Below are 18,679 nucleotides of genomic sequence, written 5' to 3' on the forward strand. Positions count from 1 at the left end.
TTTTTTATTTATTTCTTATTTTGTAAAGTGTTTTTACATGTTGTTAGCTACCCAGAATTGCTATAATGAAATGGGAGATGAGAGGCTGTAAACATTTAAATAAATAAATTATTGACAACTTAATTCCTTGGATTGAACTCTCATGTAGTGTATTGTATTTGCATACTTTGAAGAAATAGGTAAATAGAGAGTAAGCAGCCTAGGCATGGTAGTTCCTTTTCCTTCATCTTTAACCATCATTTAAATCTGTTTTAGTTTCTATTCCAAAGCAAGGTCTCTGACCAAGACTCAGCTGTTCACTGAAACTATTTTTAAGCCTTCTTTTAAAAGGCAGTTTTCCAAATTCTAAGTCATGCAGTCCTTGGCAACAGGGATAATAAGCCTCACATTTTGGACTTTTATGGCAATAATCACAAGGATTCCATTTTGACAGTAATAATTTTGAACACACAAATAGCTAGAAGAGAAAGCAACCAATCTTAAAGCCAATTTCTATCTCTACCTGATTATGGCACAAGTCAGATTCTTCTTTGTTATTTCTTCCACAAACAGGTATAAAGAAATCCCAAGACAGTATGAAGATTCTAATTCTCTAATCCCCACATAAACTAAATAGCCAGAAGTCTAGATTAAGGCTACCACTGATGGAGATTATCATTTCAGGTATAAGAAGCCTCAAATGACATAAGGGTTATATTTGATGAGTTGGAATGTGAGGAAAAGGTTTGCTCTTTGCAATCCAGTTATAGTAATCAATTTATCCCTTAATTTGAACTAAGCTGCTAGATACTATCATGCTAGTTGTCCTTTTGGTTATACAATCAGCAGTGAGGTGCAAGGATTTTTATTGCTCTTACTTGTAATGAATGATAGCACCATTTGGGCCTGTACTTGAAATGGTAGCAAAGCTCAAGTCAACGAAGTTCTCTTGCTGGCTGAAAAAGACATACATGTCATGAAAAAAAACAAATCTCTGAGGAAAGCCTCAGATTCTTCCTAGTCATGTTTCCTTTAGCTGCCTCTTCTGTATCCTATTTGCCTATTCTCTTTCCCCTTAGCTGGGTGGGGTTTGAACTGCTAAGAACTATTATAGGGAGAAGGTACACAACTATGAATTCTAAGAAACCAAGACCAACCAAAGTCTTCATCTTTCACTACTCTAGTTCAGTGAGGACAGTTTCTGGAGATGTGGAACCTAATAACTTAGTCATGCAAGCCAGGATTTGTTCAGCTTATTCTAGAACAGTGGTTCTCAATATGTGGTCCGCAGACTTCTAGGACAGGCCACGATGTCTTCATGAGAGTCTGCGAAGGATTGAAGAAATGTTATGATTTAAATTTGAGTTAAGTCTTGGTGGTCCGTGGCCATGGTCCAGGACCACAAAAGGTATTTAAAGGGGGTCTGTGGTTGAGAACCACTGCTCTAGATTAATAATAAGGTAGTAAATCAACCAAGATTTGGAAAGCTGAAATGGAGGGGGAATTAGGCACTAATTAATGGTCCCTTTAGGGTCTCCATCCACTAACAACAGTTAAATGTTAGCTGGACTGCTTCAGAATAGGTCTATACTCAAGTTTATTAATTTTGTCTTAAAAGTAGAGTTTACACTCCACAAAACATTGTAATTTCTAAAATTAAAAATGGCTGAAATCTTGAAAGACTGCCAAATGGCACAATATTATCTGCTCCCACATGAAATCTCATGAGATTTCGTGGCTTATTTTTAAAAGAACAATGTCATTTTTTTGGCATGTGCAAATGTTTTCATTTTTGGCATGTGAAATCATCTAACAGTCGCTGCCACCTCTACAGTTGACTGAACCTGGACTGCAGTAACCCAGGACATCCCACGTGAGTCTTTTTCTTACCTACGAAATTCCTCTGCTTTATCTGCTGCTATGATTTCCGTAACGTTGCCTTTGGGAACCTGGCAAGGATCAGACAAAGTAGTATTAAATCAATATAATAGCATAACCTCAGTCAGACTTCTTTATTTTTTGCATTTTTTCTGATATGCCATTGTTAGCTTCCCTCCATTACATATTAGTATTCAATATGTGGACTAATAATTACAAAATGCCTATGCATCAGTTATGAAGAATATACCGTATATGCCGGTGTATAAGGCGACTTCCGGAAGCGCTAAAATCGGCGCCAAGGACGGGGGTCGTCTTATACACCGGAAATACTGGTAGTTTCCGGCGTATAAGATGACGTTCTAGGAAGGCGACTCGGCGACAAAGACGGGGGTCGTCTTATACGCCGGGTCGCCTTGTACGCCGGCATATACGGTATCTCAATGACATAATTGGGAATATTCCGTATTGGACATGGAATGGAAATTGCATTGTTTGCTCTTATGGATGACTTGTGGTAGGGTTTGGAGAGAGGATTGTGACTATTTTTATCCTATTGGACATTCACTACTAATAATACTAATAGAACAGCTTTTAACACTATTGACCACACTATCCTTTAGCACCACCTATGAGAGTTGGAAGCACCATTTTACAGTCCTTCTGTTCTTTCCTGAATTGCAAATTCTGTTGGTGATGAAAGGGGGGGGGGAGAGGACAGTTCCTTATTCATTTTCTTGTGTCCCAGAGTTTGGTATTTTCTCAACTCTTAACATCTGCATAGCTGGATATAAAGACTGGAAGTGTCACCCAACATTTCAGAATGAGGTATCATCAATAGGCAAGTGATACCCAGTACCTTCACTGTGTGCCAAATGAAAGATGGCAGAACACACAATGCCTGGAAACCTTCAGGATATGAATGGGGAGAAATAGGTACAGGTTCAACCCAAACAAGACAAAATGGCTATTTATTAAGAAACTTACTGATTGCAGGATAACAGGTTGTGCTCCCCTGGAATGTAGGCCCATAACTTGATGCCCCTTCTAGACTCAGAGAACACATTGTACCTCTGTTCAGGACCCACAATAGTCATTACCCATAAAGGCCTACATGGCTCAAGGTTGGTTATGTCTTTCCTAGATCCATGATGCTGTTATGCTATTTATGTAAGCATTCACTCCAAGTAATACTCCTCTCATAAAAATAGTCCACATAACTGTACCTCCTTCTCCAGCCAATTAAACAGCTCACACAATGCAACAGCATCTTTAATCTGTTATTAAAAGAAGGAGAAATAAAACAGTTAAAAGTGTACAAGAATTTGGAAAAATCCACCCAGCGGTTACCATATATTTTCAGCAATCAATTGCAATGAAAGCAATTCTTCCCACAATATCTCATTATTTCAGCTTTTTGCACCAAAGGCTGTTGCTTTAGGAAACTAGGAGGATCACTTACATGAGCCTTCCTCATGCCTTCCGCTTCTGTCACATTCTTCACAGCTTTGGCTATACAGATGGGAGTGTAGGGGGTGAGGTAGCGGTGATCCTGAAACATGGACAAAACAAAGCAGAGTTTGGTCAGGCCTCTAATAGTCTAGGTGTGGCATGACATGGTCACTACAGTAAGCTACATTTTCTTCAACATCCTATCTGTGCTTGGATCAAAATCTGATAATTTACTCATTCCCAGACTCTGTCTGTTTTGCATTTATATCCTTGAACAAATCTCAGAGCATCAAAATGCTAAAAGAAAAGAAACAAAAGGATGGAGCTTTTAAAGTATTTTGGCGCATTTTTTCTCCCATGTGTGAGAGGTAAATGTAAACAGCAGAATAAAATAGCAATATTAAGGCTTGAAATTGAGAGACATGATCATGGAATAAATCTTTAATCAAAAATAATTTAAATTCCCAAGGTCAGAAGAACTGCATAATTAGGTTGCTGTAGGAACTTGCTAATGGCCTCACCAAATCTTTATGTATCATCTGCAAAAATCCTGGAGAATTGGCAGACAACTAAAGGAGAGAAAATGTTGTTCCTATATTCAATAAGGGGAAAAAGGAAGATCCAAGGAATTATCAATCTAGAACATACCACAAATTAATTTGCATACATCTTGAAAACGATGTGGTAATTGCCAGATGCCAGCATGGATTAAACAGTGAGGATTACCAAATCAATCTTACCTTCTTTCTTTTTTCAAAAAGTCAGATAACCTTTGTTGAACTTTTACAAATATAATTAATTTCAGGAAGGTATTAAATACAGTTCTTCATGATGTTCTGATTAGCAAACTAGTTAAATGTAAGCATTAATTGATTAATTAGTTGTAAGCATTTAAATTAAGGAGAAACAGGTTCAGGCCTTGGTCATGTAAATTTTTTTGTATTAATGACTTAGTGAAAAAAGTGGAGGGGATGCTTCTTCTATCTGCGGAATGGTAGAAGCTGGGTAAATGAGGGAATCAAAATGATCTTCATAGATTAGATGAAAGGGCTGAAGGTAAGAGAATGACATTTGAAAGACAAAATTTCTGACTAAGAAAATCAAGTGCACTGAGAATACGGAATTTGATAAGAACGTTTGTAAAGAGGGTTTTGGAAGTAGAATATGGCAACAAAATCAGACAAATATAATTTTAGGCTGCTGAGTTTCTTTATTATTAGAATTATAAAATAAATAAATATTTTGTGTCTGTCTCCATCTCTCTCTCTCTCTGTTTTAGATGCTGATAACCTCACCTGCCCGTCTTTTTCTAATCCAACACACTTCTTCAATAAATTATTTTAATTTGCTAGTCATTTCATCCATCCAAAAAGCCTTAGCAGCTTCTGAGATCTTGGTTTCAGACATAAATTAGTATGTACACACCTTGGGAATGGCCTGAGTTAGAGCATAGCTGGCTTTATCACTGAGCCAAACTTTCTCATGTGGAGAAAGAGATTCACAAATTGATTTCAGAACTGTCAGGACGGAATCGTATGGCAGAATTTGTATGTGCAATTCAGGGTCCTGAGCAGAATCCAAAAACAGATGCTCTCTCACATTTGAATCTATTAAGTGATTGCCACCAATGAACAACCTAAAAGAGAAGAGTGAGAAAAGAAGCAAAAGATGACATTTCTGGGATAATCTACCCCTTTAATACAGGAGCGACAACTGTCTTTACATTTATGGAAGGTCATTGGGAAAGTCCTAAAGAGCTTGATGTCTTTTATTCATAAATTACTACATTACCTTTAAGATAATAACTCTCATAAAAGTAAATTTAAGAAATATTAATTAGGGATGATATCCAAAACAGAATCTATTCAGGGTACAGTTTAACCTTTGTTCAAATTTTAAGTTTCATACCGTACATAACATTCTGTTCAAGTCACCCTAAAGCACACTTCTTAAAAAGCAAGCAATATAATGTTATATGGTAATTTTCTACATAAACAATGTTTGAGTAAAAAGTGGTGAAGTCTATCAGGCGCTGGATAATGTTTCTGTTAATAAAAGCTAAGACAAACATGAAGCAGAAATTAGTACAGAAAATCAATCAAGAGCTTCAAAAAATAAAATAAAATTGCTTAATGGGCTTTAAAGGCATCCTATATTACATCCATTAATACTGATTTAGAAATACATATACCTGTTAATAGAAACACTTTGTTTTTAAAGATTTTATGTACATTTTAAAAAATAAAATACCAGTCAGACACGACTTCGCAACTAACAACAAATTAGTAAAATTACTGAGAAAGCTATAGTTCTTCTTACCTGATAGTGTCTTTCCCTATGATAGCATAAGCAAAGAACACTGGATTGTATTCCACGTCAGACCCTCTAAGATTAAAAAGCCCTGTATCATAATAAAAAGGTAGTGTTACAGCCTTGATTAACATCCAACCAGCCTTCTTTTAACCAACATCCTGATCCAGATAAAATTTCTGGATCCTTTCAAAGCTTCTGCCACAAGATGGCACTATTAGGCTGCACTGAAAATGCTTTTCGCTCAACTCAAATTAAAATGAGAATCAAATGGCATCAAATTTAGTTTTGAACTGGCCTTCTTTTCTGAATCCTGATTTATAGCAGCCCACCCAAAGCCTCAACATAGCTTTAGCCTAAGAAAAGTCACTGAAGCCTTACTTTAGACAGATATACAGCTTTGCTGTTAGCTCTATGTATGGGAGTCTTGGAAGAGTACCCCATTATCTTCAAGAGCTAGGGATTTTTCATCCATCTAATGCTGAGTGCTTAGCATTACTGGGGACCACCAGCCTCCCTTTCTTCATTGTTAATTGCATTGATCAGCTAATTCCTCTGATCTCTGCATTTCAAAAGGATTGCTAATGACCAGCTAGATTTTCATACTGTACTAAGAAATTTCCTGACAGTTAGAACAATTAACCAGTGGAACAATCTGCCTCCAGAAGCGGTGAATGCTCCAACACTGGAAGTTTTTAAGAAGAGAGTAGACAGCCATTTGTCCGAAATGGTATAGGGTTTCCTGCCTGAGCAAGGGGTTGGACTAGATGACCTCCAAGGTCCCTTCCATCATCATCATCATCATTATTATTATTATTATTATTATTATTATTATTATTATTATTATTATTATTATTATATCTAGGATTATGATGTTATGGAAAGTCAGCTATGTGATTTATAAATCTTGGTTTTAGGCATACTATATTTTACGAGTTCAGCCTATCATGTTTTTTTTTTCAACAAGTATGACCATAGGCAAACTATGGTCTAAGAAAAAAATGGAGTTATACTCCGGACATATTGCAGGACATATTTTCACTGCCAATGCACAGAAATCACTCAACAGCAATAAAATAATGCTGAATGGCCCCGTACTGATACTTACAAGCCACATCATCCAAAGCTGTCACAACAAACCAGAGAGCCTTCCTCTCAGCCATTTTGCCCCGCAGAGCTGTAATCTTTTCTTTCCAACTGATTCCTGTAACAAGCTGAAATTAGAACTCAGCCAAACTGGAATTCAGAACAACAGCAAAGGTCTTCTTGATGCAAATGGACAGCATTACCTATATTTCAGAGCTATTTTAATGAGTTAGCAAACATTAAGGTCACAACAGTGTTTTTCAAAATATCATGCCGACCCCATCCCATTTCTGTCAAGACAGAATTAAAAAGGAGCCTGCTGACTAGATGCCTGCCATCTAGATGTTGGTTAAAAAAATCAGAAAATTTGGAGAGTATCACATTAGAAAACGATGTTTAATGCTGTATCTGCGAACATAATTAGGTTCCTCTTACCTGTGAAGCTAAGATCTAGTGTCATCAGAGGCTTACAAGGTCGTGGTGGCCGATCTGCCCATATGGCATCAATCAAATTATCTTTCACTGGCACAAGAACATGGCCAGCACATTTCAGAACTTTGTTCATCCTCTTCCACTGGTCTGAAAGATGCAGAGAAAAAATCTGTTATATAATGCATTACTGCTATACATATACATAATCTCTATCTAACCCTGCTGTTGTGCAAGTTGCATTGGTTGCCAGTTTTCTTCTGGGTCCAATTCAGGGTATCAGTTATCACCTATAGAGCCCTCCATGGTATGAGACCAGACTACCTGAGGAACCATCACAAACCAATGGGACTGGCCCACCCAACTCGCTCCAGCAGATGGGGCATGCTACAGAACCCGTCCTGCCAGAAAACTGTGCTCTGCTGTGCATTGGCCAAAAGGAAAATTAGCAATACTTTAAATAGATTGTTGGGGGCAGTATGCTATTGCTCTATACCACTAACTGCAGACCGAACAAAGTTGATTGGGGTCCCCCTGAAGGTGAATAGTAGATTGGGGCAAGGTGAAAAAGTTTAACCCTTTACACTAAGATGAAAGCACTTGGTCAAACTCACCAGCAGGAATAATAGAAGGATCCACTCCAACTTTAGAACCTTGAGGAAGTACACTTACAAGCCAGTCCTCTTGAGTAGGAATGTCTTTCAGTCCTAAGAAAAGGAAAATCCAAAAGACAAGTTTGGAAATATTAAAACAAGGTCAACTCAAAGCAAGAGGAACTGGATAGGATAATTGCCTTGCTTCCTACAAGGAAATCATTTGCATTCTCTTGGATGGACAAAAGCAACCTGAGAAAGCAAGACCTATTTCTGTAACATTCACATGAACTAGCAGTGTCAACATTCTGTTTAAAATATGATGATGATGATGATGATGATGAATATTAATTTTACTTACTTTATTCTGATTTCTGCCTGCAGGCCACTCAGCCTGACAAAACTGGAATTACATGTTGTCAACTAATAACAAATGCAACTCATTAACTGAAGAACTTACGTTTACATAATGTAAAATACTGTTTCAAACAAAGCAGGTATTCATGACATTAGGTTTAAGGCCTTCACTGGTCTTGTAGCATGTCAGAGAATAACTTTACAAAAAAACCAGGTAGAACTAAGTTAAAAGTCTAATTTCACTTACATGAATTTTATTACTTAAATACAATGTATTCTATCCTTAATAATTATTCCCTTTTCTCATGTTATATATTACAGTTTGATAAATAATAGTTCGATGGTGTGCCAATAGAGGTTTCTCAATATGATCCTGTTGGGCACTTCTCAGCTAAAATAATTTTCTAGGTAAGATGAAATAAAACCCTGGTTTGGGCTCACACACACCCATCTTCATGAGTGTCCAATTGGAATCCATTTGTTGGGATGCCTGAAGGAAATAGCGTCCATCTGTCCACATGGCTGCATGTTGCTCTGTTATAATGGCAGTTCCTGTCAGAAAGCAGAGAAGATAGCAGAACTGAAACTACAGATACACTGGAAGACATTGCTCTCGTTTAATAAATCCAGGAGAAGAAAATATTAATCAGATGTTAACACTAAAACATCTCAAGCCTAGATGGAGTTTTGGAGTTCTTGTTGAAAAAAAGCTTAAGAAGAAGGAAGCTATTTCTCTTAGCCTGCTAAGCCAAACCACTGATGACACCTACCATGAATGCCTGGCAGTATTAAAAAAGAAATAGTTGAAATCATTTTTTTCAAAATCAATGGAATATTGGGTATATGAAAAAAGAAATGCTTATTCTATAAAACAAAGTTATTTGTGCCAGGCAGAAGAAAAGGCTGGAAACAAAAGATAATTAAAGCTGGAAATTAAAAAATAATTAAAACTATCTGAATGGTCACTAGAGATCAAACCATTAAAATATGTCACTTCAACAAAGTAAGGAAAAAATGCCAATTGGAACATTGTGAAAGGCACTTTGCTCTATGATTGAAGGATAGAAATCTATTGGATGATTTGATTTATTATAATTAGAGGTCCACCAGAGCTATATATACCAGGCAAACAGGAAGCCATAGAAAAGGTGACTTGACAACATTAGCACTGCATGTTAATCAGTAGCACAGCTTGAAACTAAACCCAGATCTTAAGGCTACATTGCAATGTTTGAAGCCACAGGAAATGTTGCTAAACTGAACATGCTGTTCTGATGCAAGACTCACTCTCTCACAGGCAGAGAGAGAGAGAGAGAGAGAGAGAGAGAGAGAGAGAGAGAGAGAGAGAGAGAGAGAGAGAGCATATTAGTGTTCAATGCCCAGTAATTTCAGATGCAGAAAATGTTCTTTAGGGAAACTAAACTTGGCTAATTGATATTGTTTACTGCAAATCCCTGAGTATAAATATCCTATTTTCATAGGCCTTGGACAGAGAAAAAGGAAAGCTGCAAGTACTCTATGAAATAGCTAACAGGATTTTTGTTTTATTGGAGAGTCATCTAAGGGTCAGCAAAAGCTCATTACTACTCTGGTATTACATCACCAGTCCAGCTGGTGTGCATGCTGAAAGGGGAAGCAACAATTCAAACCTTTCAAAACTTTTTCTGCCCAGCATGTAAACACCAAAACCAAACAGTTCTTCAGAAATGAGCTACTTATTGTTTCTCTCTTGTATGCATACATACAAATTATTATCAATAGTGTTGCAATTTTTCCTTATCGATATACACAGGGAAAGGAGGAAAGGGGAAAAGGGGAAAAGAAAGGTCTCTAATATATCTAAGGGTTCGGTCTGATGTGCACTTACCCATGCTGGATAGACATTCTGGATAGAATTGTACAATCTCATTCACACTTATTTAAAAATAATCCCAGTTAGGGATTACTTTGAATAAATATACATAGAATTTTATTTGAGCAAAAGAAAAATGAAAGCAGGATTGTTGGGAATGCATATGAATGTGGCCTGGAAGATTTGAGTGTAATACAGTATATCCAGATATGCAATGGATACACAATCTGAAGCCCAGATGTGATAGTCCTTAGGTCATCTGGCCTATTTGGTCCAACACGCTGAAAACAAGAGTGATCTAGAAAGATTTGGAAAATGTGATGTGTTTCTTTTCTATCAGGAATCAAAAAGAAAAAAAATGGCTATGGGTATGGTTAGAAACAAAGAAAACAGATGGTCCTACAGACAATCCTACTTATAGGATGTCCATCATGAAGAGTCAGAAGTGAAAAAACTCCCCATCTTTCACCTGTCCATCATTGGCTCATGGGCCGTTACAGATTATCCATGATATGTGATCCACAAAAATGTTGAAAGGTTGCAAAATATCATCATATTCTTCAAGCAGGAAGCTCACATCTGGTATTCAAGAATGTTCTCTATTTACTTTAATCACTGAATACGGAATTAATACAACATCAAAGTCTCTGAAAGAACTTTAAATAGTCAACTTGTATGGATAGTTCTCTATGACCAGCTGACATTTTATTGTATTAAAAATAAAATAAAAACAAAAAAAATCTATCTGATTTGATGTATAACTTAACATTTTTCCCAGTGAGCATACAGATGACTAGAATTTTCACTTAATGCATGTAATGCATCTATATCATGTAATGCATGTAATGCATCTATATCACTCCACACATAACTAAATACATGTCAATGCCTCAGTGCATACCAGTGGCAGCATAAATAACATTTATGTATTTTATTCTATTCCATTGAGTATAGAACAGTTTATGCAGAGAGCATGCAAACGTTTGATTTTCTCGCTTTAGTCAAAACTGAAATTAACCCAAAAAGAAATATAAAACATTTGGGATGCATGTTCATTTTTTTTTAATGCTAAGTGATATTTTGGGGACCATATTTTACAGATGTCTGTCTGAACATCTATATGTAAAAACAGACAAAGGAAAGGATATTCAAAAGAAAAGAAAAATACAGAAGTTTAGCTTCTCTGTATAATTTAATGAAAAACACAAAGCTTCCCATTAAGGGCTCCATTCATAGGAAGAAAGATTTGGCACTGGATTCTACAGAGCTACTAATAGAGTGGACACAGTTCTAGAAACTTACCTGCAGAGCCATTAAATCCACAAATGAACTCCCTACGGCAGTCACAAGGTGCAATGTATTCACTCTGAGGAAGATAAAAATAAAAAGCAAAAATAATGATGATCAAAAGGATACAAAGTAATAGAAAAACACATAAATTAGCCTTGATTTCTTGCTGTTATTCTTTCAGTCTTGAAATATGCACAGAAAGATCTTGGCATATTTCTCATCAGATGTCTTCATATCATTAAGAATATGGTTGAACACCAAAAAGAATACAGTACAGTCTCCAACTTTTCCTTTTTCTTTCAATGTCAATTAACCATGTAGCATTACAGTTGATCCCTATATGGTAATTAATCTTAACTATGATGATCTTTAACATATTTATATCATTATTAAAAAGTTATTTCTACTAGCAATGATTAAGATATAGAATTCCCTGGGTTGCTAGTGCTGGGAAACCTTCACTTGCATTGCTTTGACAACAGATCTGGATTGGCCCAGAGTTCATGGCTGCCATGATAACCATAAACCTGATCCAACTTATTATGTTCTGCTTTACATTGAAGAACTGCTCATCTACAAGGACAATGTAACTGTATGCAGTGAGGAAGTCTTTGCAAGCTTGAACACCAATCATGTGATACTTGACATTGCATGGAAGCTTCAAATTTACAATTCTACATTAAAAGGCTATCTCACTGAAATTGTACCTTGTTAATGATTACTGATATCACAGCACATTGCAGTCTGTTTGGTGAGAATCACAGTTTTTTCCTATGGTCTGAATTACTTTAGTGTTTCTGAATTGCATTTTTCAAGCAGAAGACAATCCAGTACCTGATGAGCATCTCCTGAGGGCACAATGTAGGCGTGAATGGGTTCAGAAACATATTTGGAATTTTTCATCACTTGCCGGAGCTGCTTCAGCAGTTCTGTAGTTATTTTCGGAAACATGGTCCTACTAGAAAAACAACAAGTTAAGAGCTGATTTGATTTTGAACTGAAGATTTAAAATTCCAGAAAATTATCAAGTAGAAATTTTTCAAGTGAAATCACTTGAATCTATATTTATAGCCCTTCCCAACTTTGCACAGTACAGATCGGATGAAATAATAGCCTATGAAATTACCACTTGTTGTGGTCTTGAGACTTGCCTTTGAAAAGACTTTGTGTGTGTGAATATGCCTTTGTGTCAATCTTGATTCCAGGTGTCAGAAGTTTTGACAAGTCCCTGCAGTTTTCCTGGCAAGATTTCAAAACCACATTGGCATTGTCTCTTTCCTACTGCTGAGAGGGAGTGACTGGCCCCAAGTTACCCATCCGGCGACAAGACTAGAACTCAGGATTTCCCAGTTTCTAGAGTGGTGCCTTAACCACTAACCCAAACTGAGGATAAGAAAGAGAGTTCTTAGAAACACATTCTACATATTTGGGGCACAACGGAAAAGGCATCAACCTTCTCCAATCAGTAGAAATTTTGAGTTTTAAAATTCCACTGAATGCCCAGTCATGAAAACACTGGAGTGGTGCATCATGGACCAAGGCTGGTTGCACAATTGTTTCCTTGATAAGCCCTCATGGATCTTACATTAATCATCCTGAATTATTTGGCAGTGGATAGCTGAAAGGGGGCAGCTTGGAAGAAGCTATATGTAAGGAAACATTTGGAGTTAAAAAGCAACAGATGCTTTGAGACATGAGAGAAGGGCAAGGACACAGAACAGGAAGGAAATAATTCACAAGCTGCTGCTGTTTTCAGTCATAGGGAAAGTTCTGAGAGCCATCACCTCTTCCATGTTACTACATTTCCTTGCCAGGAATAAACAGCAAGCTCTACCAGCCAGGATTGTTCAAGGATTGTTCTCCATGGTAGGGATAAATATTTGTTTGTTCTGAAAGTTTGAATCTAGCATTGTTCGACATATTACATTACACAATCTCTTCCAAATGCAAGACAGCATAGATTAGTATTTAATGTGCTGATCAGCGACAATGTTTGCTACATTAAATACTATTGACATATTTTAAGACATTGTCTGCTGTGCATTCTCAAATGATTCCATTGCCTAAATGGTATAGATTTCACTGGACAATCAAGTGAAATGTTTGCTACATTAAATACTATTGACATATTTTAAGATTAATTGAGGTTTGTATCTGAACAATTAATTTGGCAAGTGGTTGATACTTCTTCAAAAAGTAGAAGACAGGGAAATCTGCCATAAACAACAAAGTACTCACACATTAATTGTCCTTGAATAAACTTCTGCAAAGTCACTGTTTCCCCTACCATGGTGCATTAACTAGACGGCATTTTTCCTAATTCAATCATTTTTTATCACATCAAGATAATTATAAGACAACTTTTCTGTCCTTTAGAAAACTATGATGTTGTAAAGTAGGCTTGGAAATGGTGGGAGGGTTTTACTCTAATAATGCAAAAAAAGAAACTGCCAGATCAAATTCATTCTTCTTCAGACCATTTAAAAGAGATTCTGAAAAATAAACTTCTAACAATATTTTTCATTAGCTGGTGCTCCCTAAATGTAGAAGCTTCAACTTCTGAGACCAGAATCCCTTGTCTCATCTCAACAGATTTGGTAAAGGAAGGGTAGAAAAGTCTGAGTTAACATCTTGTGTTTTCATCAAGCTTTTCCAAGTTCACTGGCAGCCACCATTACATCCTTTTTTTTCCTGTGTTCCCTTTCAGAATTCTATTTGCTATCCCTATACAAGTTACGGTGCACAACACATATTAGATCAACTGACGTAATTGTTGTTTGACAGAAATTTTACTGCTGATAAATCTGATTGCAAGTTTCCACTCCAATATGTACCATGGCCACTGATCAATTAATGAAGCAGAAACTGCCTCTGGCAGGCAAGAATAAATTTGAAACATGGCATCTACTATACTGTAACCAAGTTTTTTTCTAGCACACTGCCAATAATGACTGAAATACAATTTCAAAATTGAGGTACTAGCTTTTGCTAATATGAAGAATCTAATCCTTCCCATCTTCAAAATAATACTTTAATTTAGTAACATTGTGAAAAATATGATAGCAAATAAACTAGGCATAAGATTAACGTTTCAGCATCCTTCAAATATTTTGTATAATTCTAACTAGTTTATCCATTAATGATATATTCTTTTTTTCTCAAATTAGTCTACTTTAGAACCATATTTTAGAACCAATATTCTACTCCTAGATTCCTATTTATACAAAGTAGGCGCATAACATAAAAGAAAAGAAACCAGTGGTCTTGTCTTTCCTTTCCTTTCCTTAATATTATTTTATTTTACATCTTGGAAAATTATATCCTTAGACTTCTATCTCATGTTCCTATTCATGTTCCTTGGGCTTATAAGACATTGTCCCATTTTTTTGCCAAATGAAAAAGCACAACTTTTCTCACAGATACTTAGATCCATTTTGGGAAGGAAGGAAGGAAGGAAGGAAGGAAGGAAGGAAGGAAGGAAGGAAGGAAGGAAGGAAGGAAGGAAGGAAGGAAGGAAAGAAGGAAGGACCTACTGGTTTCCTTTCTTTTATGTCATGCGTCTACTACCTAATCTGCATCTTGAGAGGACATATTGACTTCAAATGATGTATCTCCAAGGCCTCTGCCATAACATTATTCAATTTCTAGCAAAAGGGCTATCCTTTTTACTCCCTTTCCATTTCTTTGGAGTGGGTCACTAGACCAAATACCTATATTCTGAAGCATACAGATGATCTCCCTCATTTCATACTATCCACATTGCAATCAGGTAATATATTTGATATTAAAGCAACAAGCAATAATACAAACAGTAAAGTCAAACAAAAATGAAATTAAGTATTTGTGTCTCTATAAAATAAATCTTCCCAAGCATTATCCAACATCATCTATATGGGTCATATTTTACCTGTCCCAGGTAGGTATCCCTCCGAAACCCAAATTTCCCAGCCTTGGATAGTGAAATCACTTCTGTGTTCTGTTCTTGCTCTTCATTAACTCAGCAATACCTGACAAAGCAAAGGGCAAAACTTCAAAGGTAAGCAGACTTTGGCCATAATAACCTCTTTCTTCTCATAATGGATAATTGCAGATAATGACTGTTGCAAAAATAGACTGTACCAGTTCACAATAGCAGAACAGAAGGCAGCATGACATTCGGGGGAGAGGGGGGGAATAGGCTGGACTTCAGTCAACATTATTCAGCCAGAAAGCCCAAGGCATGTCAATACTCTTAACATATTTCACAGGATTAGATTGTTCAGAACATAATAACGATATGAACTCAGTTGCTCGAGGCTATAGGTATATACATCAGCCTTAGATCAACTGTCATAATTCCGACCAACAAATCAGAAAGGTAGCATGCACGAGAGCCTAAAACTCATATAGAAAAAAATAAAAATTTGAAAGAATAAGGTGTCTTCTATAGGAATACACAGCGACCTCTTCGGAAGAAAAGAAAAGATACAGAAGAATACCTATTCATTAACTTTTGTTCCAGGAACAAGTACCAGCTGATATGCTACCAGTAGGAAGAATTTCACAAAAGGAGTATTTTTTTCCAGGGTTCCCACTTGAACCCAATGGCTACTGCAACTACATGAGGAAAGAACAAATTCTCTCCCCCCCCCCAGTACAATCCCTACTTTCTTTCTTTACTGCAGCTCAATTTATCATCCCCTCAAGGAATTTGGCATAGCCTTCTACCTAATACTTGCAGCCTCTAAGAAGTTTCTTTAATTTGAGCACTTCCTACACAATAATTCCATACTTCTTTGTGAGTGTCCTTTTTGCCTCTCCTTGGAATGGGGATAATGAGAAGAAGATAAAAAGGCCACCAAGAGGTCAAAGGGAAGAGAACTTAGCATTCCAGCCACCACCTGGTTTTTGTAGTGAAATACAAAGTTTTCACAGTGAAGCCAAAGGGGGGAAAACAACTCCAATTGCTCCTAAAGAAAAAAGTGATAGTGGCAAAATGCAATGACACTTTGCTTTGAAAAAGAAGGAAGAGGCAAATCTAAGAGAGGTAGAGTTCCCCCAAAGGAAAAACATTGGCCCTTCAACCTCAGACAAAATGTGGCAATAGATTTGCAGTGGTGCCTCTGAGACAGCACCTGGACAAATGTAGCTTAGCTACTGAATATTTCCTCAACACAGACAATATGACTGGAAAAGAATAGAAAAGCATCAAACCTAGATAAGTGCACCAATTTTGCTTGGATGGTGCCTTAGTCTAGCATCTGAACTATTATGTCGCATGAGTTTAGTTAACTGAATATAATTCCAACACTGCTTTCTATATCAAGCAGCATATGAAATATAACTAAATCAAGATAAAAGATCATGCCTTCAGTTAAAACATAAGACCTATCAATATTATTAATTATCCAAAACCTATTCTCTTTGATTTGCAAGTTTGTTTCCAAAAACCAACACTTGAAAGGTAAGAGGCAAGAGAATTATTAAAGTCTTCAGAAACTGTCACTGAATCTTCGCTTGTTTTCTCTTCAAAATTTTCTTTAAAATGCCATTAGAACAGTGGTTCTCAACCTTTCTAATGCCGCGACCCCATAATACAGTTCCCCATGTTGTGGTGACCCCCAACCACTTATACATCACCGGGTGCCAGGGGCATGGCCAAAGGGGGAAAAAATGGCGGACAGCCTTGTTTGGCGACCCCCGTGAAATGGTCGTTCAACCCCAAATGGGGTCCCGACCCACAGGTTGAGAACCACTGCATTAGAAAGATGAATTCTTTGTTATATATGGAGAATAATGAAATAAAGACTGTACTTTAGAAAAAAAACTGTCATTTAATCCTTTTGGTATTAAAACCAATGAAGAACCCCAAATAGGAATATTTCCTCAGAAATATTGCATTTCAAATGTTTATTCTTACACATCATTTGTTTTACATTGGAAAGTTAAGGGTTTACATTGATTAATTAGTCATTTAAAATTGCACACGTTTCTGATTTCTCTATTATGAAAAGTATGTTGAGAACTGAAGTGTAAAAGTATGGAATTAAAGTAAACCAAGTGAGGGGATCATATTTGTTTATAGTTCAGTATTGTAGAAAAAAATTAATTAATGCTAGACAGATAATTTTTTAGTTGTGTTTCAAGTACTAGATTAGAAAACCAGGAGATCATGAGTTTCACGCTTTCCTTAGGCTCCCTTAGGCTTGAAAGCTGGCTGGGTGACTTTAGGCCAGTCACTCTTTCTCAGACCAACCAATACTACAGAGTTATGGTGTGATGTTTATTATTTGTTTAAGGTCTTGTTTTGTTTTTAAGGTCTTTAAGGTTTTGTTGTTTATTAGATCATTTTAGCTTGATCTGTCTGTCCAATGTAGTGTTTATAGCTGTTTTTCAAGTGTTTTCTAGTTTGTATGCCATCCAGAGCGGGGAAGTTAATACATTTAATTATATTCATCACACAGTCAGCCAGATGTTTTAGAGTAGATTTGGTATTTTTATCTACCTATCCAGTCCTTCTCAAGGACCTGGAATTGACAAATGTTGTTTGACTATGTTAAAGGTATTGTTGCAGGATGCAAGATGATTCTAGAAAGTGTGTATAACTGATTATTGCAATACCAGGGGACAGTGGAATAGAACAGGGCTTTCCAACCTTTTCACCCATTGTAGCACTTTTACGGTATCCGAGTACCACCAGTCACCTAGCAAGGTGTCAAAAACTTGATGGATGACCAAAAAAAAAAGGAAAAAAGTGATAAAGTACAGATAGTCCTCAATTTACAACAGTTCACTTAGTGACTGTTCAAAGTTACAACGGCACTGAAAAAAGTCACTTATGACCATTTTTTACATTTATGACCATTTCAGTATTCTCAGGGTCACATGATTTACATTCGGATGCTTGGCAACTGATCATATTTATGATGGCTGTAGTGTCTCAAGGTCATGTGATCCCCTTTTGCAACCTTTAACAAGCAAAGGCAATGGAGAAACCAGATTCACTTAACCATTTTATATCAGGGGTGTCAAACTCAATTTCAATGAGGGCCGCATTAGCATTGTGGTTACCGTTGGGGGGGGGTTCCTTCTTTCTTTTTTCCCTCCCTCCATCCCTGCCTCCCTTCTTCTCATTCCCATCTCCTTCCTTCCTTCCTTCCTTCCTTCCTTCCTTCCTTCCTTCCTTCCTTCCTTCTTTCCCTCCTCATTCCCATCCCTTCCTTCCTTCCTTTCTTCCTTCCTGTGCTGATCCTGGCATTTCTGCTGAGCCATGACAGCTGATCGGCGCTTCTGCAGGGCTTTCATGGCTCAGCAGAAGCGCCAGGATCAGCACCAAGCTCCAGCTGATCAGTGATTGTGCCGGGCTCAACAAAAGCACCAGGATCAGCACCGGGCTCCAGCTGATAGGCGCTTCTTCAGGCTCAGCAGAAGCACCAGGATCAGCGCCAGGTTCCAGCTGATCCTGGCGCTTCTG

At 37.1% G+C, this 18,679-nt stretch overlaps 1 protein-coding gene across 2 annotated transcripts in view; it reads right to left on the reverse strand.

The window, feature by feature from the left end:
- XPNPEP1 (X-prolyl aminopeptidase 1) overlaps nucleotides 1-18,679 on the reverse strand; it is a 36,280-nt gene that overhangs the window by 14,536 nt on the left and 3,065 nt on the right. Inside the window, exons 2-14 of one of the 2 annotated variants that reach the window (XM_039325179.1) lie at nucleotides 15,134-15,233; nucleotides 12,061-12,181; nucleotides 11,239-11,302; nucleotides 8,532-8,636; nucleotides 7,749-7,841; nucleotides 7,141-7,284; nucleotides 6,728-6,823; nucleotides 5,629-5,710; nucleotides 4,735-4,945; nucleotides 3,320-3,409; nucleotides 3,084-3,134; nucleotides 1,870-1,928; nucleotides 858-935 (exon numbers count right to left, since the gene is read on the reverse strand). In XM_039325179.1, coding sequence (XP_039181113.1) covers nucleotides 858-935; nucleotides 1,870-1,928; nucleotides 3,084-3,134; nucleotides 3,320-3,409; nucleotides 4,735-4,945; nucleotides 5,629-5,710; nucleotides 6,728-6,823; nucleotides 7,141-7,284; nucleotides 7,749-7,841; nucleotides 8,532-8,636; nucleotides 11,239-11,302; nucleotides 12,061-12,177 — 1,190 coding nt within the window. In that variant the 5' untranslated portion in view covers nucleotides 12,178-12,181; nucleotides 15,134-15,233. Of the gene's footprint in view, nucleotides 1-857; nucleotides 936-1,869; nucleotides 1,929-3,083; nucleotides 3,135-3,319; nucleotides 3,410-4,734; nucleotides 4,946-5,628; nucleotides 5,711-6,727; nucleotides 6,824-7,140; nucleotides 7,285-7,748; nucleotides 7,842-8,531; nucleotides 8,637-11,238; nucleotides 11,303-12,060; nucleotides 12,185-15,133; nucleotides 15,234-18,679 lie in introns of both variants that reach the window. The other variant, XM_039325178.1, reaches the window with a different exon arrangement.

The sequence above is a fragment of the Crotalus tigris genome, unplaced genomic scaffold (assembly GCF_016545835.1).
Source record: "Crotalus tigris isolate CLP2741 ecotype Arizona unplaced genomic scaffold, ASM1654583v1 scf7180000024319.607755, whole genome shotgun sequence".
NCBI lineage: Eukaryota > Metazoa > Chordata > Lepidosauria > Squamata > Viperidae > Crotalus > Crotalus tigris.